Raw genomic sequence first — 27,258 nt, forward strand, 5'->3', positions numbered from 1 at the left:
CCATTCCCTGCATGACAGGAGACTTTTCTGCAATCACGACACCTCAGTTCTTCCCTCTTATTACATGCCATTCATTCAGTCAGACCACAGAAGACAAAGCCTCTTGTATTTATTGGAATTTAGCTCGTCAAACTAAAGCAATAACGCAAACAATCCGCATGTTTCATGCGTCTGGTGTTTTGGAGACACAGACTCCAGTTCGACGTATTCTCGAGTTAGAAAAGAGGAGATAATTGAGGCTTGGGTTTATCGTCTTCAGAGTAGGATTAAAACCTGAGGCCGTTCACCTTTAAAGAAGGATCTCATGGCCATCTGCTTTTATGTTTCCTCTCATCAAAAGCTGGCCTTCATTTTAAAAAACGTCCTTTTAGCGTCTAGCTTTTTAATTTCTTTTATAAGACATGATCCAATATGCTTGGTTTTTTTAGGCCTGTCATGTAGTATAAGATTTCTCAAAAGATTATTCATATGACAACAAAACATGGCAGCCAATGAGTCCTTACAGACATTTGATGAACCTGTATAACTACATCTGTGACTACTAATTGTTCACTTTCTTGCTTTAAGTAAATCTTAGGTGACTGTAAATAAGAAGAAGCTAAAACTAATGCAGAAACTGTCTCAGGCACATAAGCTTCCTATGGCACATTTAATCTTGTGGAATGATTTTCTTAAGAAGTTTTCTTTGGTCTGAAAGATATCAAGATTGCAGCAGGTGTGACGGCACGCTACTCAACTGAGAAACCTGTCACAGCATTATTTTGTCACACCACCATTTGCAGCAACAGTGTTAATTCACCCTCCTTATTTGCCATCAAAGTAAAAAAACATGACTTTTTATGATTTCCACCATAATCTTTTGAGTGCGTTTAATTCTATTTTACTGAAGTGACCTTAACACTTCAGGATTGATTTATGTGTTTTACATCACCATTATGCTTCTTGATTCCTTTATCCCTTTGGAAAATAGCTCTAAAGCTGAAAATTGCAGCTCAGATGGATTATAGATTACTATCAGTGTCCGACTTGGGCGGTAAGGTGTCAGGACTGTGGCACAGTCCCCGACAACAATCACTCATCCAGTGGGTTTTGAAAACCTCACTGAAGGTGTAATTAATCTACTATATGAACAGTGAAGTCAATAATGCTGTCTGAGTTTCATTTATTCATATCACTGTTGTCCTTTGTCTCCAACTGTGCACTATCAAGATTCATATGTGCGCAGCTTTATTGTACAGCAGCTGTATTTACTTATTAATCCACCCTCAGGGAGCGGGAGGGAGTGAAGCAATTACATAAACAGCTGTAACAGTCGACTGTAATACACTGATACCTGTACACACCCACCTGTATGTGCTTCATAAGTAAAGACCACTGACTTCCATGTAGAGTAGCATCATTTCTACAAGGGCAAGGAAACTGTGTCTGACAATAAACAAACTGATATGAACCAATATCAAGAACGTTTTTGATGAGTGCAGTGGATATTTCCTGATAAATCGCACTGTTCTCAATGGTAACAATGGTTTCCACCAATATACATAAACCAATAGGCCTGTAGTGCATCACCCCCAAAGAGTGTGCATACACAGATGATAATACATCACATACAGACAAGTGCATCAAAAAATTCATCAAGTACATTAAAAACATATTGTAAATTTTGTATGTATTGTAAATTGATGGTGTAGGGTGTGGTCAGTTTTGTGTGGAGATTTTTCCAGTGAAACACATTTATAGTGGTTTCTATCATATACAGGGCATTTCAGCAGTTACCAGGGAGTATGTGGAAAGACTGTACAGTTGTTCAAAAAATTTTTATCAAACAGAAATTATGATTCTTTTAAATTTAATTTTTATTTTTTTTTACAAACTACTGCGCATGTGTATTAATCTATAAACGGTTGAAATCATTAAATATAATGGAGAAATGGTTGCAATAGTAGCCAAATGGTTTGATAAAGCAACAGATAAACACTTAAATGATTGAAATAGTTAAAAGTGAACATCCAGCTTCTGCTACTCGAAGTGGTAGAAATACAAATGAAAACTGTATCAAACCGACCTAAACACTGACAATTATTAAAGTGTTATATCACATCCAGCTCAAAATCAGTTCAAATGAGCACATTTGAAACACGATGAGGTGTTACTAAAAGGGTTCATCTGTCAGTCTGTGTGGGTGTATCGGTTTTTAAACTTTTTTTCATATATCTTTGGTATAATCCATGTATTATTGTTTGCATCTTTTCATCCATGGTCATCCGTCTAATCAAATCATCATATTAGCAGGTAGCACTTTCCTTCTGCCCAAGTGGTTATTTACTGCACATGGATATTAGATGTACCTATTCTTGTCATATCATATTTATGCCATTTCTTTGGAGCTGTTGTAACTTTCAAGAAAATAACCTTGCTTCTACTTTTACTGTCTCTTTCCAACTTGCAAGCATTTATTTAACAGCACAGTAAAATCTAAATGTGTCATCGTGGAAATAAGACCTCTACAGCCTGACTGAGAGCAGTCATTTCAACAGGGCATGGTAAAAGTAGAAACGCTTTCATCGGCAAAGTGATTAATCACATCACATAAGGCATCCGTCCACTATGTAATATATCTTTGCCATATGACCTTTCGACTTTGATGTAGAATGATAATTGCCTCTGCCTCATCTCCTTAGTAGGTTATGACACAGATGACATTTATTGACTACTCACCCTTGTAACTAAGTATTTTACAAGAAGTGCGCAAGCGGCAGATAAATGAGGAGCATCTGTGAAAGAGAGGCTGTAGTTCTCACCCAGGGGGTTTGTATCATCCATGTTGGTGAAGGAACCTGCTATTAAAAACTCCATTAAAGTGTTTCTTTAAACAGCGAATCTATTCTAATAAAATACCTTCCAGGTAGGAGGCAAGAGAAAAACAAACGGTTTTGTTATAGCTAGGACAATGATTGTGTCATGTGTGAGAGCTGCTCAAACACTGTATGACTTGTTTCCCACTCTTTGTAGTATTTACTTACTGTAGTATTTTTCCTTTGTGAAGAGACTATTCCTTCTTTTTTTTTTTTTTTTTTTTTTTTTTTTTTTAAATCAGCAAAGCAAATACTGCTTCTTTCCCATGTGCATTTGTGGGAGGAAATTCAAATGGACAACAGCAATAAAAATGCAAATTCTGACACAATGCTATCAGAGCATTTTATGTCCATTTATCTACACTAATGTCCATTAGCATTTAAAGCCTGTATTTGTTGCATCCTCCAAGCTAACTGGAATAAAAGTCCTCCCAGTGGTGTGCCTGTCACCTTGTGTTGAGATCTCCTTCAAATCTAAAGGTGGCTTTCTGTAGTGCACCAACAAACCTTTCACTTCTTTGATGGCGAACAAGCTCTCCGTTGCAGCCTCTCCCCCCTTGTCGAGCCTGAGAGAATTTGCCCTGTCAGAAACAATAACTTTTCTTTCAGGGAAAAGACTGTTTTATTTTTCAACACTGCCATCGCACAAGGTGGTTGTTTCCATTTGCCACCCCCGTGTTTCCTTTCATTCCTGTACTCATCATAGATGGATCAAATTGCTGCATCAGGGAAGTCAGACTTTTCTGACACCCTGGCCAACACAGATTGATTTTTTTTTTTCCTGTCACCTTGGCCAACTCTGACACTCTTTCTAGTTCTGTAAAAAGGAGCTCACGGTGTAGGCTCAGAGATGAACACGAAGTCATTATTCCCCCCAAAATCAGACGATCATCAGCTGGTTTCCCTGAACAACAACTATACACACACACACACACACTCATTTACATAACAGACTGATGAGCCCCTGCTTCATGAATCTGTGGCTAGAGCTGCCCAGCTCTGCTGTCACTGACCAACACAAGCTCAAATGCACCACCCACGGACGGATTATTGAACAGGCGTATCGAGCGCAGGCACAGGAGGCCAAGGCTTCAAGTTGCAGCGTCTGTTTGAGGTGACTGCTAACATTAGTGGGTTTGTTTTGTCAAAAAACCACAAAGACATTCAAACCAAACACAAAGAGGCAAAAACTGACAAAGATTCAAAATGGCTACAAAGATATGCAAAATGACAACAAAGATGCGCAAAACAATGAAAGAGAAAAAAGGACCACAGAGACACAAAATGACAGTCAAACAATGTCAGCAACAAGTTGCAAACTGTTGCAAAAAAAGTTGCATAGCAACTGCAAAGACATGCAAAACAAGCCAAAAGAGATGTGGAACAAACTGACCACAAAGAGACACAAAATGTCACAATGAACGCAAAGCGACATGAAACAACCACAAAGAGACAAAAACGACTACAGACATATACAAAATGACCACAAACAGATGAGGAAACAAACCAGTACAAAAGATGCAAATGACCACAAAGAGAAATAACACAACTAGATATAGACAAAAAAGAATGACAGAGGGATGTAAAACCACTACAGAGCTGCACAGCTCCTGCAGTTGGGTTATCTTGATCCTGTGTAGGATGGTTCACAACCACCACCTATAGTCTGAAGTAATATTTTCAGTTTAGACTGTTATTGCTTTCAACTGCTATTTATTCCTTTAACCACCATTATTGGCAAGTGGCTGTCATGCATTGGAAGCTAAAAACACACCACCCACCACTCCAGTCTTCACCTACGTGCTATTCAATTGCAGGTAGTGCTGCAGCCAATTCCTTTCCTGCTGAACAGGGCTTCTGCTGCTGTTCACCTCCACAATCCATGAAGTAGGCTAGTGTTTAACTTCATCATTATCTGTGTGACAACAGGTATGAACATGGTGCTTTGAATGAAGTCAATTAAATCAGGATTATGTATTTGTGGTAAGATATGGTGACAAAGCAATTAAATAAACATCAAAAGATGGATTATCTTTGTGATGATACACAAGAAGATGTGCACTTGGCCAGGGTGCCGTTGGATGAATTTAAACTAGCCAAAAGTGTTCAATCGGCTAATGTTCCAGTTAGTTTAGTTCCTTGGTAAATTTACAGTTTGATTCATTTATCCAGGGCTTAAATTTGTAGACACATTAAAAATGCAGCATAAGGGTAAATCATGTCAAATATTGAGCTTACTCTAGAATATGTCAGTGGGATTTGTAGCTAGCAGCTCCTCCCAAAAGTAGGTGAATACACCACTGAAATACATCACTGAGCGTGTCTACAGAGTGATGCCTGTCACAACTTTTTCTATTAGGTAACTTTTTAAAGAAGCTCCTACTTGATATTGCTTATATGGAATTACAGATATACAAAGCAACAACTAGTGAAAGAATGTAATGAGTTTATGTTTTAATCAGGTGAGCTTTTTTTTTCAGTTTTACAACATTATTGAAATTCGGGAATAGAAAATAAAACAATTTATATTTACTGGCTGCTATGGACAATCCATTAAACACATTTTCCTCAGAGGCAACTCATATTGTTTCAAATGGCTTCCTGGATTTTTATAGAGGTCAATAAAACACATTAAATCTAAATCACATTGTAGTACACTTTGAAACAACATGCTGAGACACAGTGAAAGAAAAGGTGTAGTTTTGGAAAGACAGCAGCGAAACTGGGGTTGGAGCCTCTGCAACTGCATTAGGGTAAAACTGTGCAAGAAGGTAAAATGATATAATTCCCTGGAAACCAAACGAACTTTTCAAGATGTAGATTATTTGAGTTCAACTTGCCTCGCAGCCCCATTTGTGGAGCTAATCTCAAAGTGATAATGTCCTCTTCCTAAATGTGTCAGATAGTCCATCGGGTCAGACAGGCTGGCTGCTCCTGTTCGCAGCTTGTCAATCAGGAAACTGAGGCAGGTTGGGCTGTCAGTCACAACCGTGGTCCTGCAGTACAGCATAATTGAATTAGCTCCAGTCACTCTCTGAAGGTTAATTGATGGGGGGAAACTTGGCTGGCCATGGTGGGAGTAATTGACAAAGATAAGGATAGCTGTCTTATCTCAGGTTTTGTCAGCATATGCCGACTTTATCATTTCTCTAAACACTAGATATTAGTAAAAGTATAAATGTAAAGAAGTTCACACTGAGCAGACTGGTTAAATCCGCCTGAGCAGTGAGCCTTCATCAGTTTTCGTCATACTGATGCACAGTACTTTTGCTCGACACGTCATGAGTCCACAGCCAGAGACACTGCTGGCAGACGCTTTGGCTCAGAGGCCAAAATAACGTGCCGAGCTGATGGTCAGTTGATGGCCTGGAAAATTGCATTTAAACCTTCAGGTGTTATTCCGACTTGTATCTTACTCTCAAACGTACAGAATTAAATTAAACTCTACTTTGCTCTCTTGAGCTCAGTTGCTTTTCTCCCCCCTATTCAGTATGCATCCTGTAGAGCTGAACTGTAAGGTCTGGTTATAAAATAGCATTTCTTACGTGTACAGTGCAAAGATCACAGCACTGATGTGGAGAGCTGTGGAAGGCCGAGCTGTTTTCTGCTAACAATTCTGCAGGGCTGTTTTAACTCTCCTGCAGGGTTTCACTGATGCATCTGTTTCCATCGGTGCGGTGTGATTCCATGCCATTCTCAATGGCTTATCATCTTTATAAGAGGTGTCACCCAAAGTAGAGCTTTTAGTTTGTAATGAGATTTTTTTATTCTCGTCTGAGCTGGAATCGCACCAGGCCATGAGCCTGCTGAAGGACTCTTGATACACTGAAGAACAATAGAGTGAGATATTGGGAATTTACAAGAGATGGCAGGGCACTAAGTCATTTAAAGTTTTACAAAGTATGACACCTGTGTGGAATACCAAGTAGCAAGTGAGCTGAATGTAAGTTAACAATACACCAAGAGGCTGTTTCAAATTCAGGATGCCTGTGCATATCTGTATGAGCTCAACCTTTGCACTCGGGGCCTTAATTATCCGAAGAGGATCAGTTATTTGACATTTAGCACTGATGTATGATCAGCATTAACTGAGATCAGCCCACACTTCAGCAATACTTATTATCCTGAAGCTAATTTGCAGCTAAATACCAGTGACCAGTGCTAATTGGCAGCAGTTCTATTCTAGGAATATTCTGATTATTATTTATCATATAATATTAACCAAATATAATAACATGTTCATACAGTTAAATATAACAAAGTAGTGAAAAGTCCTTGCAGTGTGACTGTAAACATTAAAATAACTACACTACACTGTTTTTCTGTTGCATTTACACAAACGTAAGCGAAAGGGTTGTGTCATGACAAAGATGTCAAGGAACTACATTGACAATAAATAAAAATACTGATAGTCAGGCCTTGATTTTGTTGCAGTTTAGTTTTTGACCTGACTAAATCCACAATTTCCTGTGAAAAACTTAATCAAACAATGTAGAGGTTAGTTCTCAAGGCTTGAGAGTGGTACCATGATGAATGCCATGACCATGCGACCAGTCTGCATCACGCTCACAATTACACTCTATTGACCCATGGAAATATGATCCTGGTAACATTAAATAGCTGTGACTGACTGTGTGGGATCTGTGTGGTATCTGATATTATTATACTTAAGTAAAGTAGCTACATCAGATACGAGAGGAATATCTCCTTTGTTTCATTTCTTTCATCCCTTCCTTTACGATTCTACATATTTCATCTATATGGGGGTGACTGTATATAATATATAATAACAATAGATAGGTCTATAGAAATAAGAAGTAAATTCAGTTTATTTAGCCTACAGTGTGTAATATACAGTGGTCGTTCCCACAATAGGTCACCACTGTAGAGAGTGTATGCACATATATCTCTGCATGTATAATCACTACGACCATTATGGACAAAAGCATATTGACAGATGTGACCTTTATGTGTTCTGTCAGAAACACTACTTTTAGTGTCAGAAAAGGGAAAGAATAATAACCACAGAGAAGCAGCAGGAATCCTATGTCTGATCAGACCACTGGGCCTCTGGTTAAGAAAACATTTTGAAAGGGTGTGCTGCCTCTGGAGTTAAAGTTGTATAGTGTAGTATCGTATTGCTGACGTCCAGATATTTACACTTTTTTTTTCTTCTTTATGATCACATCATCAACATATATTTGTCATCTAATGTGACAAACTGACATCTACATGACAAAACTCCTGATATAAAGCAGAACAACAGATACAGGAGTTGGTAGTTTTCCTTCAGCAGGCAAGGAAATCTCACCCCTTGCTGGATATTGCCCCATGTGGTGGAGCATGGAAAATACATTTTAAGAAATTAAGCTTGAATCAATTGTAGAAATAAATTTAGATATGGCCTTTTTCACAGAAAGTAGATAAAATAATAATTCAAACTTAACTATTGTTACTATATATTTGTAGATGTCACAGTAACAATAATCACAAAGCTTAAATTTCTGTGAAATTCTGTGAAATATTCTCATAATTGTGGAGACTCAAGCCAATGCTGTTAAATCAAACATCTTCAGGGAAATTTGGTGTTTTCAAGTTTTCTTAAATGTATGTTTGGCTCAGAATTGACCCACAGCTGTTCACATACATTATGTAAGTCCAGCTACAGTTTCTTATCACCCTATTCATCACTTTATCTCTCCAGAGGTCACATTGAGATAAATACTGTGCTGAAAGCTTTTTTTCTGGCTCCAGTTTATGAGGAAGCAACTCCAATAATTGTGTGGGAATAAAAGGCTTTGTCTGTAAAACAAATGAATTGAGTGCATTGAGGTGGCGAACAATACTCATCACTTATATGAGAAGTTAGGTTAGACTACCTAAAAAAGTCAATTTGCTGAGTTCCTATCTACTGAAAAAGACATGCAGTCCAACAAGTACATCACCGGAGCCATAAAAAGTGCAGAACTTTTACCAAATAGTATTCAATGGAGACAGGGCCATCAATTCTCTTCCAGGCAATATTCCCTGAGTAATTAATGTACGACTTTAATATCCTCTGATATAACCCAAGCATATGTGCCCTCATTCTCCCTTTCTCCAAAGTAATTCAGTACCTCAATGAGCACAATGTTTTCCTTCCCCAAGAGAAGTGGTTCCATTTCAACTCAATTGATTCTCCACTTGTGGTTTCCCATCTTTACTTTATTTCATTCTTCCCAGCAAGAAGTGCATGCATTTTCAATGACATCAAATAAAGGGCAGTCATTGGTATGGATGAGGAGGGTCCTCAGAGACTGAGGCACCTTCACCGTCACAAAGCACAAGATAGGGAGTGTGGGGAGAAACAACAAAAAGCAGGCCCTCAAATTATAAAAACAAGTCCTTTGATATCATGCTTTTGTAGGCACTTGGCGATATAACAGAAATACATTCACTTAGTATGCACGGTGAAATTGTTTGGGCAGACCCACCGACAAGGAGACAGGGACTGAGACAGAGATAGCCAGAGACGGTGGTGAGATGCAGTCTGGCTGGTTCGCATACAATAGAAGGGAGACAGTGGTGTCAAGATCTTTTTTCTTAAGGTGGTCTTCTGGAGCCTCTGTCAAAGTTTGCCTTGAAACACCAGCTCTTGTGGTGGAGCAGCACTCCACTCCTGAGGCTTTGTGTGAGAGTGGACAACTCTCCCGCTTCACATTTTAAGCCTCCGGTAAAGGCACAGAGAGCTACTGCAGCTTAAAGATTTCCCTCAAGGTACAACCCAACCTGTCATTATCGCAACACCTGCTTCAACCCTCTCTCTCCTCAGCAGGTGACCTCTCATGTGACTTTCCACCGGATGACTCAAATTTAGTTGCTACCAAACTAGAATTACCACCTCACAGTTATATGCCTCCGCCATAGAATATTATGATGTCACAGTGAAGTTGACCTTTGACCATTCTGATATAAAATGTCGTCACTTCTTCATTTTATCGTATTAGACGTGTGTGTGAATTATTGCCATAACTCGGGAACAGAAGGGGGGGGGTTGTGACCATATTTCCCATTTGCTTGGATACTGAATTGGTGACACTAATCTCGAGTGCCCACTTGGACTGGAAACTGCTTGAACAGATTGTGCAGATCTTCTCTGCTGCCAGGTTGATGGTTTGTGTGAAGCATCCAGTGCAGCAGCATCCATATTTGAAGCATTGTCTGCTATCATGGCTACAACTTTGTGTTCTGTCTGAATCAGCTTCAGTGGCCAAGCACATGAACACATACAAGGATGTTTATTCCGTTCTCTGTTTATCTCAATGAATAAAAAATACACTTTATTTAATTCTTTCAAAGTCTTCATTACATATCTTATATAAGTCTGAACGGACATGGATGTAAACTGCACCTTGACCAGTTGGTGGAGGCGTGTAGCAACGAGGCAGTGATTCTAGTTTCATGCAAAAAAAAAAAAAAAAAAAAAGGGCCCAATGATGATTTACCGTGTAGAAGTGAAGTATGAAGGGGCCCTGAGCAACTGGAACAGAAATCTACAAGGCTGTGTTTGAATCATTCTTCAAGAGCTGGGTTTCAATAGGTTAGCCACAGCACAGGAAAAGAAAAAGAAAAGCCTTCATTACCCAGAGCATAAAGCCTAAATGGAAAAGAGACTGTGGAATGGCTGCCTGTGTCTGATAGGGGAATAGACTCAGCTCCGATGCCTTGGGTGTTCTGGCCTGCTGCACTCAGGGCTAGCACTGGACCATACAGATTGCTGCCATTATGGAAAGTGGGTCTGTGGTGGCAAATAGACCCAAGCTCTCATAAGGCAACATACAGTGCTGGCTGCCTTGGGCTCAGCTGAAGATCTGAATATACAATATGATTTGCATAAAACTAAAGCACTAAAAATGTATTTTAATGTCGATTGTTTATCCCTTAAAAACTTACCGCTCCAGGCGTTTTTTGTTGGCATATGTTGTGGATTTTTTTGGGGACACCAGTTGCAAGAGTTAAGATACAGGTTTGAATAAAAACTGTATTTTGTCAAGCAAAAGATAAAGTATCACCTATCAGTGTGAGCATGCTTGTGTTTTTGTGTTTACCCTAACAAGGGGAACTAGCCTGGCTGTAATTTATGCATGGATTTCACTGGTGAGGCAGTGAATCAGTTGGAGGCTCACTAGACTGAGTCACTGTGGACAAACAAAACACAGCCAATGCATTCCAAATGAGAGGAGACTTCTCCAGTTAAGCTTAAACTTCCATTTAGCCGCTAAAGGATCTTGCACCATGCGCCACGCTGTGAGCGAGCGGAGGTCGGGTCAGATGAGCTCAGAATCTGCCGTGCGGTATTTGCGATAAAGGTCAGAGACTGGGGAATAATAACAAGACACCGTTTTTCTTTAAGAGATCTCTCGCCTTGCCAGATATTCTGCAGAGCTGTATTTTTCATATTCATTTCATGGAACATTTGATTTGGAACCTCTCTCTTCCCAGGGGCTTTGAGAGTGTTCTTTTCTCCACCGCTCCTCTGCCGCTGATCTTTTGTCGTCACGAAGGTGGTTTTGTTGTGGCAGCCTTTGGCTTTCTGTTGCTGTGTCGTCGACCGTAACATTTACTCCTGCTCTTTATCTGGACTTGAATAGCTGACCAGTGCCTTTACTTGATTATCTGAGGCCGGCTGCAGATAATTTCTTTGTACTGTGGAAACCAAGGAGAATGACAACAAAAACAGTGTCTATGCACCAGAGAGAACTAAAGTCACACAGATCTGACTTCAATGATAAAGTCCACAACTGAGGACAGACCCTATCAGATTCATATTGCCAATAGAATCTTCATGCTGACTGCTACGAAGCAAAATAACAAACTTTAGTGAAAATGGTTTTTGCATATACCACCTAGCAAAAACAGCGTGCTGCAGTGTGCATTGATTTACCACTTTTGGTTGAAAGTGGGAATGGGAAAGCAGAAATAGCAAATAGACAATGAAAACATACTGTACCAGCTTCCTTAGTTATAGTAAATTTATGGAATGTACAGCACAAATAGGCTAATAAATGAGCTCTATAGCAGATTCACATATAATCTCACCCTCTAGGCCCAACTCAAATCTATGTGAAGCATATGAAGCCTCAGATTATAGCGCCAATGTTCCAGTGTATCAGTTTATCAGGGTACAGTGCAGTGCCAACTGTTGGCATGATTCAGAGTTAGACTGTTTTTTTTCTCCATAACATTGTTTATTATTATTTAGTGTAGATCTATGTAGATCTATGTTAGAGTGAGTTTGGAAATATTTAATTTGGAGAACACATCACTTGGTTAAACTTCTGTATCATGATAATCAGGGACCATACTGTATGTACTGTATCTGAAAAGTTGCAAAATGTTTTCTGACAACATACATGTAGTTCATTTGTTTTCCCTCAAATATCCACTTCAGCTAAAGCATGATTAACACTTTGTATGGCTACATTTAGCCACTTGAAACACTAGTTGAAGGTTGTGTATTGACTGTGGTCTTGGTTAAATATTAAAACAGGCAACAGTGACATGAAATATATGGTTATTTTATTAACATTTAAAGAAACCATGATCTTCCCTAACCCCAAGCAAAGTGCTTTGTTCCTTGAACTCTACCACCCGCGGGACTCAGGGTGCAAACCCCTGTCTCTAGAGTGAAATCCCTGACACCTGAGACTATTGCAGTGATTATTACTTTAATTGATTTGTGCTGTATACTAAATATTTTCCAATTATCCTTTCATTGTATGAGCACAAACCAACCCAACCAAGACTTGCATGTGGCGCAAAAACATAAAAAAGTATTTTGACAAACATAACTGAGCAAAACAAATCAGTAACTTTCAAGGAGACAAGGTTGTTGAGTGATGACACAAGGTGAGTGATGAATCACCCACACCATGTATGTAAGGTATTAGTAACACTCCTGCTATTACCCTCAACCAAGACAATGGTCTCTGAAGTGGTGCTGTTCCTTGTCGGTGCCCATAGAGTCAAACAAACATAAAAAAAAATGAATGGTTATGTTTCAGTGCAGCAACAACTACATCACTGGCGTGATCTATGATAAGGAGAACCACAACACTTGTGTGACTGTAATGTGATAAACGTAACTCACAAAAGGTCAAATGACAGCAGGAATGGTCTTTAGGTCCACAATGGCAGGTGGGGTTTCAGCTTGAAGTATATTCTCTCTGCCATTAACTGTCACATTAAATCTCCTCTAACAGTGTGATCATCTCTGTTGTGTGGAGACATGTCCTCTAACACACAAAAGCCCCTTCTCACCCCCTGTGTCCCCCTACAAGGCAAACCGCCCTGGCCTGTGTCAGAGGCAGAACTGGCAAACTAAAAGAGAAGAACACACGCACATCAAAACCTCTGAGGTTATGTTTCCACCAACCTTCCTACAGTGACTTCATTTTTACCACATTTTGATGTATTACAAATGAGTGGCTATGACAAGAATAGTACTAATCTTAAATATTTCTGTGGCTGCCCAACAGTAGGAGGTACTTAAACAAACAGTGTTCTCTTTGTTCTACCTTATAAATGAAAACATAATCAATTAATACTATCGTCATCTACACTAGATATTTGAACATGGTGGAAATGACATTGAACAGTGGGGGCAATAAGTGAAAATCTCTCCTTCAGAAAGAGTACGGTTTATACATACTCAATTGTTTCCTAACAGTTAAAATAAAAATAAAAAATGAGAGCTACAAAAATCTAAATTCTCTTAAGACATAATTCAAGTTCTATGTGGAGTATAGTACAGTATAAACATCCTCTTGCTGCATGTTAAAATAAATCCAAGAAATTGCTTCTAAAGACACATTATTATTAGTAGTAGTTGCAATATTTCATCCACAACCTCATACCTGTGCAAAGGGAAGCATCATATCATTTTTTTTTATTTCCTTGTCAGTAGCAATACGTTGAGGTATGAACAATTAAAGGCTATGATGACGGCTATAATAATGAGTGATTTGGCGATGGAATAGAGTGCGCTTGTGCAATGAATTCATCTATCACAGAAAGAACTATAAAACACACCCTTGCTCAATACATTCAGGGGTTTTACTGTTATGGCCTTACGTGGACTGATATGACCAGATGGCTAATGTTAGGTAACTTTTAATAATACTGCTGTGCAGCTGACATTTAACACCAAGTTTGCTGACTTTATGACCAGTTGCTGTAATTGTGATGGTGGCTGATGTTCAGCAAAAGTGACAGAGAGTCACTTTTAAGTACCAATCTTGAAGATCTCTGTTTCGTTATCTTTGGTGAGACCTATGGCAATGCATGTTAATTGCAGGTTTTTGACACCCAGTTCATAAAACTAAAATGCAAGGACTTCTATATAATTTCATCAGTGTAGTCATAGGCTCTATTACCATTGTGTTGCCTGATTCTGTAATAGACAACTTAAACCACTTATTTCAATGAAAATCTTTCACTTTAAATATGGTCTTAAATGATCTGTCAGATTTCAAAATAAAAGAAGAGCATGTTTTTTTTAGCCTTGCCCAAACCTTTACAATTTACCTGTTACCTGTAAACTAGAAACAAGATTAACAAAAGTGTCAAAAAATAATAATAAAAAAAAATAATAATTTAATGACAATTTTTTCTTTGGTGTTCAGATTACAGAGCAATTTTATTTTCCCGTTTTGTAACCAAGGCTCGTCTCCCTTTGCAAAAGATCTTAATCTAATTTAGGATGATCCAGTAATCACCCCTTGAACACAAGTTCCCTCTTTTCTCTTATATAATCCTGTGCTAAAAAGATTTTAATTTATGCATGAGGCTTTTCAGAGGAAAATCCTAAATACATTGATCCAAAGTGTCATTTCATGTCATGTTGCATAATTGATTTAATACAGCTTCTTAACATTGGCCTCCCTCAGTTGCATCTGACAGTCCTCAGGTTAATGGTGTGAAAACAGGGACCCTGCTTTTCCCAACCTGTCAAGTGGTAATTGGCCAACGGTTTCCTTTAATAGCAGTCTGCCACAGGCACTGCAAACACCTCTTAAATTGTGTACAAAATAATTGGTGGGCCATGAACAAGGAGACCTTGCAGTAAACATGAATCCTAGGTTCTGAGTGCAACATTTCAATACCAGCATATGCAATAGAAGAGTATTTCCTTGCCTGAAAAAATGTAATTAATGTCAACTTTGTGTTCTTGTGTGTTATATTGCAGGTTATTCCTCCGTGCACATGAGAGACACAGAGGAAGGAAGACAGTGGCAGAAACAATAAGATGAGACCATTTAATGATGGTAACCTCTAAGGAGAAAAGCACAAGCCAGCCTGAGGTGGTGAAATCTCTTTTAAACAACACCGCCATAAGTTCACTGCAGGCAAACCTCAATGAAAGAAACTCAGTATAAAGGCAGATACTCAACATTTTTCTGAGTGGTACATGGGGACAGCACCATCCATCAATGAAGAGGACACAAATAAAAGGATTCTTTCTGGCCCTGAGAACTGTTGAACATCCAGCAGATTTTCCAACAGGATCATCTAAGCTGTACTGAAACCACAGCGGTATCATCCTCTTCTCATTTTTTTGGCCCTGCACATGACTCTCAGAGAAGCACCAATGGCCTGCAGCTTAGGCATGGTGATGAGTGCCTTGTTTTGGTCTGTAGCCATTGTATATTTGACTCATGTTGGCAGAGTCAGTGGAGACTGCTGGTTAATTGAGGGTGAAAAGGGCTTTGTATGGCTTGCAATTTGTAGCCAAAACCAACCACCTTATGAGGCCATCCCACAGCATATCAACAGTACCATTGTGGACCTTCGTCTGAATGAAAACAAAATCAAAAGTATCCATTATTCTGCCCTTAGTCGCTTTGCCAACTTGACCTACCTGAACCTGACAAAGAATGAAATCTCCTACATAGAGGACGGGGCCTTTTCTGCTCAGTTTAACCTACAAGTCCTTCAAATGGGCTTCAACAAGTTGCGGAACCTGACAGAGGGAATCCTCAGGGGTTTAGGAAAGCTGCAGTACCTCTACCTCCAGGCAAACCTGATTGAGACTGTGACACCCAATGCCTTTTGGGAATGCCCCAACATAGAGAACATTGACCTCTCTATGAACCGAATCCAGCAGTTAGACGGGTCCACGTTTACCAGTCTGACTAAACTGACCACCTGTGAGCTGTACACCAACCCTTTCAACTGCTCATGTGAATTACTTGGTTTTGTCAAATGGCTCTCTATTTTCCCGAACAGGACGAATGAGCGGATGGTCTGCGACTCCCCACCTGGCGTCTCTGGTTATAGTTTACTCAGCCAGAATCCTAACAATCCAACATATCGAAATGCGCTTCATATGCTCACAACGGTGTGTACCGATGACTACGTCACACCATTTATTGCTGTGCCCACTGAATCTACAACACCTCCACCGGACTCAACGCTTTGTGGGCTGGAAGACTGTCCCTCAGGCACAGAACCAGATGACATTACCATAAGTACAACCTACAGCAGTGGAGAGGTAACCCCTCTGATGAAAGTGAAGCAAGTATCCAATACAGGTGCCACCATCACAGTTCAGATTCCTCATCCTTACAAGAAGATGTACATCCTGGTTCTCTACAACAACAGCTTCTTCACAGATATTCAAAATCTAAAAGACATAAAGGAGGATATTGAACTGAAAAACCTTAAACCCCACACTAACTACACATACTGTGTCGCTTCAATACGTAACTCCCTCAGACACAACCACACTTGTCTGACAGTCACGACCGGCCCTCGGATTGAAAAGGACATAGCTGTAAACAATGCCACTGCTACTCATTACATTATGACAATATTAGGCTGCCTCTTCAGCATGGTCATTTTTCTTGGGGTGGTCTACTACTGCTTGCGAAGAAAGCGTCAGCAAGATGAAAAGCACAAAAAATCAGGTAGCCTGAAGAAAAATATAATGGAACTCAAATATGGACAGGAACTGGAAGGAGGGACTATTTCTCGAATGTCCCAGAAGCAGTTGTTGGCTGGGGAAAGCATGGCGCGTATGCCATACTTACCATCTGCTGCTGAAATGGAGCAGTACAAATTTCAAGAAATAAGCGATACTCCTAAAATGATGAAGGGAAATTACATGGATGTGCGAAGTGTGGATCACCATGAACGCAGGGAGTGTGACATGGGAATGGCCGGAAATAGCCAGGGGTCAGTGGCAGAGATTTCCACCATTGCAAAAGAGGTGGATAAAGTCAATCAGATAATTAACAACTGTATCGATGCCCTAAAGTCAGAATCCACCTCTTTTCAAGGGGTGAAATCTGGAGCAGTGTCCACAGCAGAGCCTCAGCTCGTGCTAATATCAGAACACCCACAGAGTAAATCTGGCCTTCTGTCCCCAGTGTACAAGGACAGCTACCATCATTCTCTGCAGAGGCATCGGACCTCTGATGTCTCACCAAAGAGGCCCAGCACTGCCACAGGAGGGCCAATGCGAAGCCCCAGGCCTTATCGTTCTGAATCCAAGTACATAGAGAAAACCTCCCCAACAGGAGAGACCATCCTCACTGTAACACCTGCTGCCACCATCCTGAGGGCTGAGGCAGAGAAGATCCGTCAGTACAGTGACCACCGGCACTCGTACCCCGATGCTCAGATAGAGGAGCTCGAAGGCCCTGACAGCCACAAGTCCTCAATGTTGGAGCCTCTTACTCACTCCCGCTCCAGAGACTTAGCATATTCCCAGCTGTCCTCTCAGTATCACAATCTAAGCTACTCCTCCAGTCCCGAGTACTACTGCAAACCTTCACACAGCATCTGGGAGAAGTTCAAACTCCACCGGAAACGGCACAAAGATGAGGAGTACATGGCTGCAGGGCATGCACTGCGCAAGAAAGTCCAGTTTGCAAAGGATGAGGACCTGCACGATATTTTAGACTACTGGAAAGGAGTATCAGCCCAACATAAATCATAACCTCTTTAGGTGTTTTTAAAATGGACCACACATTACATAAATGACACAAGAACCTCATCTGACAATTGAATCAATGGAAACTTCCATAATTATAATCAACTACTCACTCACGTGTATAAAATTCTCTTTGGACTGTGAGGAAAATGGGGTAAACAATCTTTAAATTTGTCATATTATGTAAAGCATCCAATGGGAAAACTTTTATCTATTAAAGAGAAAATATATTGCAAATTAATAATATATATGTTACAATGGATTATAGGTTTTTGGGTATCGCATGGCCAAGTCCTGTGACAGTGGATTTGCTGTTGTGTAATATGAAACTACTATATGAAGATATGTCTAATGAAACCTCAATATTTTTGATGGACTATCTGGACATTTCATTCAAAATGAAACCTTTTTTTTCTTCCCTCTCTGCATTTCTTTATTTCAACAAAACTATGTACAGATATGGGTTTCTATATTTGCAATGTTTGCTGTGTAAATGGAAACGTATTAGTGGATGAAATCAGGTTTATCAAATGGAGCGCTGTTTGTTTAGATTATCTTGTTGCTAAAGAACGGTATGTCCCACTTTAAACCTGTCAGAATATTTGTCTTTTTAACAATCACCGCCTGTTTTTTTTTTTTTGTTTGTTTGTTTTTTGTTTTTTTATATCTTGTATTTCTTAAAGCTTTTACATGCATTAACAAGATACAGATGGATTCAGTTTTAAAGTCCCCTAAATCACCACGCAGTTTTCACAGGATGGTTTCAGATGGACTTCACGCAGGCAAGATGCAGTATCATCACTGTAAGGCTGAAATGAAACTCATCAGTTTCATGAGCCATCATTTGTATCTTTATTACCAAAGTAGAAAAAGCTGAAATGTTTACAATATTTCTGCATGGTCTGGAAATCGTATGAACGTACAGCAGTAGGTCCATGTTGACTTCTTCTCTTTTTTCTATTGTATCAGTTACTTCTTTAAAGGTGAAAACAATGGGAAACCAGAACATCCACACAAACAAAATGGTATTGAAAGCCTACTATTAATCACTTCAAAGGGGAGGGCAGCTGTTCTTTGTCACCTGTTGTTTAGGTACACAGGAAGCTGTTCTTCCCTGCAGGAGAGCCCGATGGATGAATGTAACAGATACATATTCTGATCTGTCTACGGCAGCTTTTATGTATATTTTCAAGGAAATATTTATTTAATGCTATTACTGGTTGTGTTTTTTTTCCTTTGCTTTAATATTTCTTCCAGTGTATTATATTGCATAATGTTTGATCCGATAAATGCGGGAAAGTAGTCTGTTATTCGGCTGGGCCTTGTTGCTTGCTGAGAGGTTTCATTTCATTTGTAACTGCTAGGCTGTTTAATCTTTTTGTATATTATGAAAGCTACGTACCAGACGAATATCAACATGCTAGAGTAAAATTTGAGAATGTGAAACTGAATCCTCTGACTTACTGGCTGTGAATTTGTATATCATGAAATTTTTTGAGTAAATATAAGACTTACTGCTTTTTCTTTATAAGTTGTTTATATAACTTATTCCAGCGGGCTCATGATTATTTTGTTGCATATTTATGAATGAGCAACACTATTCCAACTCATCTGTTACAATATAACTCTAAATGTCAAGCAGTTAAATTTCACATCATTCATTTCTAGGGCTGCAGAGATATTTGTCTCAATTTAAGGAAACAAATAGATCTACTTCTCAAGTAGCAGCCAGTCTTCTTTCTCTTTTAACTTTTCTGTTGTCATTAGTCAGGTGTCCATTCAAATTTAGTGCAAATTTTAACTGACTGAACAGAAAACCTGCAAAATAAATTGCTGTATAGTGCATAGTGAGGCGTTAGCCTCATTGAGATTAACAGTTGATGGTGCTAATTCTCCAGTCAGGTGCCATTAAACCATTGCAGAAGAAAAGGGGGCAACAAGTAATCAAAATAGCACCAGTCAAACCTCAACTTCAGCGAATGAAAACAATGTTGAAAACATTATAAAAATACAATATTTATTATGTTTATTGTGTACATTTGCAGAACGTCCCAGTCTCCTCAGCCAATGAACATAAAAACTTGCTTATTGTGGTCCTCGCTAAGTATATTCAAATAAAGCCAATTAGTAGCCCTGAATGTGTGGTGGTTTAAACAAAGCATCATCAGATAACAGATAATCATCAACTTTTTGGAGCACAAACATCTTCTGTGTTTTCCAATTTAACGCCAGGCAAACGATTCGTTTCTGCTTTGATTCTTGTTGCATGTTTTACTTCAGTTTTGGTCACATAGCATATTTTGCGTCCTCTAAAAGTGGGTGCCAACATGAACATCAGAGTGAATTACAAATTGAAATCAAAGTAGGACTGACATAGACTACTATGTATTGTACTGTGAGTTGAGATAAAAGAGCTAAACCAAGGGAATTAATTTGTCTAGTGACATTTTTTTTCATCAGATTTTTTTTTTGTTCCATTAGACACTGAAGTACTGTAGTATCACTGCAGGCATCAGTTAGCCGGTTTATATTTTTCTGTTGAAACAGTGCGTCCATTTCATGTAACTGTGTCATGATGTTGTTATTATTCATTAATGTGAAATGAAGCATTCATGAGCCTGACTTGAATATATTATGTAAGCACCTTGTAAAGTGTTAACTTGGTTGTCTGACTTAATATTTCAACCGCCTTAAGATTTTGGGATATGTGTACAAGTGTAAATTTCCTTTTTGTTTTATTTCAATGTTGATACTGTTGATGAGTCTCCATTTGTTGTTCTTTTTATAAAAGCATTTCAGTATCTTCTGAGAGCTGTCAGGTTTCTAGTTCATTTAGCTATTTAGCAACATGTTTTTATACTTGCATATTGTAGCACTTCTGTGTCTAATAAGAGTTTAAAGTGTTGAGAAAACCTTTAGAAAGATCAACAGTTGTTGTTCAAGTGCATCAAAACAAACAAGAGCACAAAAATGTGTTTTTTTATTTTATTTCTTAATACTATGTTATCTGCTTTCAGACAAAGTACTGTGAAATAAAGTTAAGGGTGCACATACAGTATACACTCTGCATCTTTATTATGACTTTTATGCCAGAATGACTTTGAACCTTTTCTACCGGCTGCTGTCTACCGGATCCGGCTGCGTCATGTTCAGGGTCCGTTGCAGCTGTGGGAGACGATGCGTCACTCTGGCCAGTGTAACAAAATCCGCTGTCTCCATGAACACAACGTCTCACATGCCATGCTTTCTGTGGCTCTGCTCCTGGCTAATCTTTTCTGGAGCAGCTCACATCTCAGAACAGTGAAATTCATCTGGCAAATCGTGGACATGTGAAGGTCAATACTGACATCAATATTTAACAGTTTTGAAAATTTGATAATGATATATTGGCCCATCATAATCATAAACTTTTGACTGGTACTGTACATACTACGCTTGCCATTTTATAGTTAAAAAAAATCAAATTATTAGTTCTCGCTGGTTAATAAAAAAAAAAGAAAAACTACAGATTGGTAATAAATTAATGGAAAAAGCCCACATATAGTGTCTTAGTAGGGTGTTGTTCTACCTTGAACATTTAACCCAAAGATATTCTCTCATTTGGTGTTTTGATGATTGTTGGACAACACATTATTACAAAATCTCCCATAGGTGGTCAGCTGGGTTGAGATCTGGAGACTGTGAAAGCCATTAGCGATGGGCTGTAAAAGCCTTATTGAAGTATTGACACTTTGAAGCCAATTGTGTCGAAAGTGTTCATTTGGGACACTTAGAAATAACCACAATGCACACTGTCTATACAATAAGCTCCTCCAGAACTTAGCCATGAACATTTCAAATTGGAACATTTACCTAGTGGAGACAGCAAGAAAGAAGTTAACTCAGCACAAAGCTAACATATCACTAATCTTCATCCTCCTTAAACCATTCAGTCGGCGCTCGTTCCCTCTGTGGAGGCATCTGCATTTGTTATGACTGTGATAATGACTCTAAATTACCTCAACCCTAGTTTAGCGTTTCTGTATTTCATACATTCTGCTCGGTGTCAGTCTGGCCTATTTTTTCATCAGTCTAGAATGTGTAAAAATTCAAGTATCTATTGCCTGTTTGTTTAATATTCCATTTGTATTGACTTTGTCTTAACATATACACAGCAAAAGTAGTTTTCATGTTTGTGGTTAGTGACAGGTTGAGACAGAGACAGAGGGAGGGAGGTAGAGACAACTCTCTGATCACTAATAGTGTGTTTTATAATGTGAAACTGAACTGAACTTCTTATTTAGATATTATTCTCTTTCTGTTGTCAGACAACAGAACGAGTATGAAATCCAATTGTACCACTGCCAAGCTGCTGCGCTGCAGATAAAATAATTATTTTGTGACCATGACAGTGTCACACAAAAAAAAACAGAAATCAAGTACAAATCCAATGTTTTGGTCTGTGCTGGACTCAGTCTTCACACAATCTTAACAAATTATATATTGTTTGAAAGATCGAAGTCTCCTGATTCCATCCGCGTGGAGCATTTCAGGATCCACATATCACTCCAACAGCTGTTGACACAGAATTGATCCAGAGTTGTAAGTGCGACTCTAAAGTGTTTTCCACACAAAAGGTACTACAACAGGCCTTATTCCATTTTCTGTGCCAAAACATAGGTGAGCGAAAAAGAAAATTAAATTCCTACCATGAGTGCCTCTATAATTTTGTTTGGGTATCTCTTATATTCATTCGGACTTTTTGGTTGTAAAAGTTAAAGAGGTACCTTTCAAAGGACACCAACGTTATGACTGCAATCAAAAGGGACGAAGGACACTTTATTTTTGGTACATTATTCTCAGGATTGTACCCAAAAATGGTCGTGTCAGCTATATTGCCATTTAAAATAATGGATGACTGGATGACAGAGAAACTTGGAGATGACAAAAGAATGGCCACAAAGCATCTGTTACCCCATCTAAATGAGCTGCAGATGTGTTTGGAGTATGGTCGTAAAACAAAAAACATTTTTTTCTTTAAACTCAACTGCATTACAAATGCAGCTGCTGAAGAGCAGATGCTCAGCTTCTGAAACATTTCCAGCGGACACTGAAACCGAGGTGGAGCCGTGACTGAGCCGGACTACACCCGGAACGTGACACAGCTAAATTCACTGAACATGAGACATAAGATGGCATTAGTCTACACTTGAGCAAAGTAGGTTATATATTTGGTGATACTTTTTATTGAAATATAAATAATAAAACAATTAAAAGCAGCATTATGAAAGACAAAAACATTTTATGGTAATGAAAAAAAAAAAAACAATACCATTTTCTTTTGGCAAGCTAGGTAGCCCTTCCATTATTTTAGGTGAAATCCACCCTTTATAACAGATAAGCAAGACCCACCAAGACCCGCCCTTCCATTTTTCATCGTTAATGCACAAATTTAAACAGCAAGATGCTTCACGATCTAATCAAATCATCTACATTATAGATCAAACCTTTTCTCTTCAGCATGAACCTTGTTGTTCTCGAGTAACTGAACCCATTTTTATGCCCTTACACCCACCACTCACCAAAAGCAAAAGTTCAGGCACATTCAGAGTCAAAATCCCAATATATTGAAGATTCTGTGTGTTTGCTCATTATATCTCTGCTTTCTGGAAGCAGAATATGAGTAGTAGATATCTGCAGGGGCTGCTGATTAGTAGAGGCAGGTAAATAAGTACACTGTCCAGACTGCATTCAAAATCAGAGAGGCAGACCAAGGCTGCTGAGCGTCTGACTATCTCACATTGTTACATGTTATGTCTTCCACAAACTGTTGAAGTTACTACATTTGACATCTGTCCAGATAAAAAACAACACTTCAACACCTGGAGCTCAAAAGGAGTCTTATCAACATGCTACTTGCCTCATATCCTGCACACTACCTGGGAACTGCTCATAACTATCTTCCTAAAAAAATACAGTGAACTCCAACAACAAAGCAATAACCATGTAGATGTACTGCTGCCATCGATAATTTGTTTACAGTGCTGCTTTTGCTGCCTTTCTATTGCAGTTTGCTTGTTTGGCTTGCCTGAAGGGAAATGAAGAGGAGAGACAGTGAAAGGCATTGACTTTGATTTGCTCTTGTTACTCACATCACTGAACAACAGAGGTTAGCATTAAGGCAGAAATTACACACAGATTCAACCCTGAACTCCTCATTTAATCTTTGTACGGCAGCAGCACTGCCGGACCAACCTCGAAGAGGTGGAAGTTTTAGAGATGACATTTCAATATTGACTGTTTTATGATTTAAATTCAACAATTATTTTAATAACTAATAATGATGAAGTAGTTTTGACAGAAAGCTGAAATGCTGTTTCCTTAATGGATTTTAATATTTCATCCAAGTCTTTGCAAATCAGTTTTTCTAAGGAAATAAATGGAAAGCTGCATTCAGAACCATTCACTGTTTACTGTACAGAGCAATATGTTTGTAGCTGTATAGGTGTAGATGTACTTTCTACTAGCAATCCCACAGTGGGACATGCAACATTTTGTTGATGTGGAAATCACTATAGGATGACACTAGTGATGACTCAAAATGACGATGATTAGCTAGTGCCCAAAATCTAAATTCACGACTCACTACTGTCTATTACACAGGCAGAAAAAGGAGTGAGTGACAGAGAAATTTGGGACAGCTCCATTCTTCAATTTAAAATGACAAGTCAAGCGGCTCTGCGAGGCTGCACTTGGGCACAGCAGCCTGAAGAATGTGCTGTATGGAAAGTTGGGGGGATTATCAGAGTCAGGAAACAACCTCTGAGGATGTCCGTGCAAAATTGAAGTGTTGAGATATACCTGGATGGACATTTGTTAAAAGTTTCAGGCAAACCATCCAACAGCTGTTTAACTAAAACCAGAAATATCAACTTGCTGGTGGTGCTACAGGAAAAGTCAGGGGATCACCGAAGTCACTAGAATTCATCCTCTGAGAACGACGAATGAACATCTACAAAGCTTAGCGAAAGTTCTCCTCCTGCATGCCCTTTAGGTCACAAGCATGTTTCCCACTATCTCTTAGCCCAACCGGTTCATTCCCGCCTTTGTCCAATCACAACCTGACACGGTAGCCTTAAGCCAATCACGCGCAAGCTGTCAAACTGCTCTCTCGCTCTGCTGCAAAGAATTTGTGACTCGCCTCCAACCCTTCAACACCTCAACCGTGGATGCCTGACCATCTACAATAGGAAGTTTCCCTCTCATTAAAACGTTCCCATCCTCCAGCTCCATTCCTCATCACCACCACCAGTGTCTTGGTTCTGGGGGAAGTTTCCTGTAATAGGAAGCACCTTACTCCTATGAATCGTTCCCCATGGTGATCCACTCCCTCCCGGGGTATAAAAGCCAAATTCTAGTCCTTCTGTTCAAACAAACTCCATTTTAATTACTTACTTAAATTTCTCATGCTCTTTTGTTCCCCTTATTAGTCTTTCCAAATTGAAATAGTTTTTCAGTCAGGACCCAAGAGGTGAACCAATCAATTGTCCATCAGACAGACAAACCCCTACCATGGTAACCGTATTGCTGAAACATATCTATTCTGCCATGGAAAAGGGACTTTTTATAGAAATTTAATATATTTTTCAAGGCAAGACAAGAATTGTAATACCACCTAGTCTAATGCATGAGTAGTGCTCACTGCCTGGTGGCACTGCTCCCTCTGTTTGAAAACAACAGCTCAGTTGGCACACAGCATGAACCATGAATCACCAAATGTAAACTGGGATCCCTGATATGATGTTCCAACTCTTACGACCACTCCCAACACTGATGTAGGCTTGTACTTGAGCAGAATTTGCTAAATTTGGGATTTCACTTATGAAACTCCAAAATCCAAACAACTGAATAGCGGCATACTCTGTGGTGATTCATAATTGTGCAAAATTAGCTGTTCTCTGTTTAATAAGCCAGTGATTGTTTATTATGTCGGGAATGTGAGAACCGGTGAGAGATTTCAGACAGAGCACAGACTGAACTCCGAGCTGCACTCCATCATGTCACAGTTGAGGAAGCAGGGCGCAGTAAACTGATCACAAAAACTGGGGCTTTACCCAAGGGTTTATGTTGATCCTGCACAAACAAATATTTTAGGGGACACAGCATAACAGCTAGATAATGACAAGAAAAAAAAAAAAAGGTCAACCTAATCCCTGAACACATTCGTTTGTTGTTTCTGGTTTTCTTTTCCTGGAAGAGCGACACAGTGAAAAGACAAAAGAACATGTCTATAGTCGAGGTAGAACACAAGCCACAAATATTACTTTCATTTCAAGACATGGCTTTAAAATCCCCATTCACTGTAAGAAAGATTGTTTCTGCACATAAACGCCTCCCTGTCATCCTTTTTGTAAAGTGTAGCGATGGAGACTCTCTATCCCTGGACATGGCACAGATTGCATTTATCAGCTGTCAGCAGAGCATGACTAAGGTTCTGGGTTTAGAGTATTTGATGAGAGGAAACACAAGAAGTTCCTCAGCTCTTGTCAAATCCAATGTCTAATTGGATATGGGTGATCAGCTAAGAAGAACAGAGCATTTACAGTAGGCTCTAAAATGAGATCTGCACAAAGATCAAAGCTCACATCACTGGGATAATTAACAGATCGAGCTCATATAAAGCTGCTTTGCAGGGTGATGAAATAAGCTAATAGCATTTCCAGCACAGAGAGTGGCCAGCAGGGTCTCAAGGAGAAATATAATTGTATAATGTATTTGAATGTGATACATTATTTTAGATATTAATAATTCATTCAGCAGCAGTGGTGAAAATTAATATATTTACTTAAGTACTGTGCATAAGCAGAATGTTGACGTACTTGTACTTTACTTTAGTATTTCCATTTTCATTCCAATTTTTATCTGAACTCCTCTATTTCACAGGTGTAGTCAACAATTACGTTCCAGATTAAGACATGCCCTTATTTGGTCTATTAAATATGAAATAATATGAATTAATATGAAATATGCCTTTAAATATTTTAAACGTGAAGGTGACTTCATTAAATGTCAATTTTTTTCCAGCCAATAGTCCAAAATCCAAAGACATTAAATTGAATACAATGAAAGTTGGAAAAAAAAGGAAATTCTCCCATTTAAGACGGTGTAACCTTTAAATGTTTTTTGTCAAATCAGTGATTAAAAAAGTTGCAGATTAGTTTTCTACCAATCGACTAACACATTAAAAATGGTAAATGGTAAATGGACTGCTTATATAGCGCTTTTCTAGTCTTATTGACCACTCAAAGCACTTTACAACGTGAGCCGCATTCACCCATTCACACACAGTCATACAGCACTTACATCTACACATGGAGTGCTTCTAACATTCACACACGCTGATGGGACAGCCATCAGAGGCAGTTTGGGGTTCAGTGCCTTGCCCAAGGA

At 39.1% G+C, this 27,258-nt stretch overlaps 1 protein-coding gene and 1 long non-coding RNA gene across 2 annotated transcripts in view; one reads left to right on the top strand and one right to left on the bottom strand.

Moving 5' to 3' along the window:
• Window positions 1-20,884, top strand: part of elfn1a (extracellular leucine-rich repeat and fibronectin type III domain containing 1a) — a 75,822-nt gene extending 54,938 nt beyond the window's left edge. Inside the window, exon 3 of the mRNA XM_071471005.1 lies at window positions 15,082-20,884. Coding sequence (XP_071327106.1) covers window positions 15,463-17,835 — 2,373 coding nt within the window. The 5' untranslated portion in view covers window positions 15,082-15,462 and the 3' untranslated portion in view covers window positions 17,836-20,884. The remainder of the gene's footprint in view (window positions 1-15,081) is intronic.
• Window positions 1-27,258, bottom strand: part of LOC139614046 (uncharacterized) — a 127,466-nt gene that overhangs the window by 46,203 nt on the left and 54,005 nt on the right. The window lies entirely within an intron of this gene.

Source organism: Trachinotus anak, unplaced genomic scaffold (genome assembly GCF_046630095.1).
Source record: "Trachinotus anak isolate AG129_WGS33_773 ecotype Australia unplaced genomic scaffold, CSIRO_AGI_Tana_v1 ptg000003l, whole genome shotgun sequence".
Taxonomy (NCBI): Eukaryota; Metazoa; Chordata; class Actinopteri; order Carangiformes; family Carangidae; genus Trachinotus; species Trachinotus anak.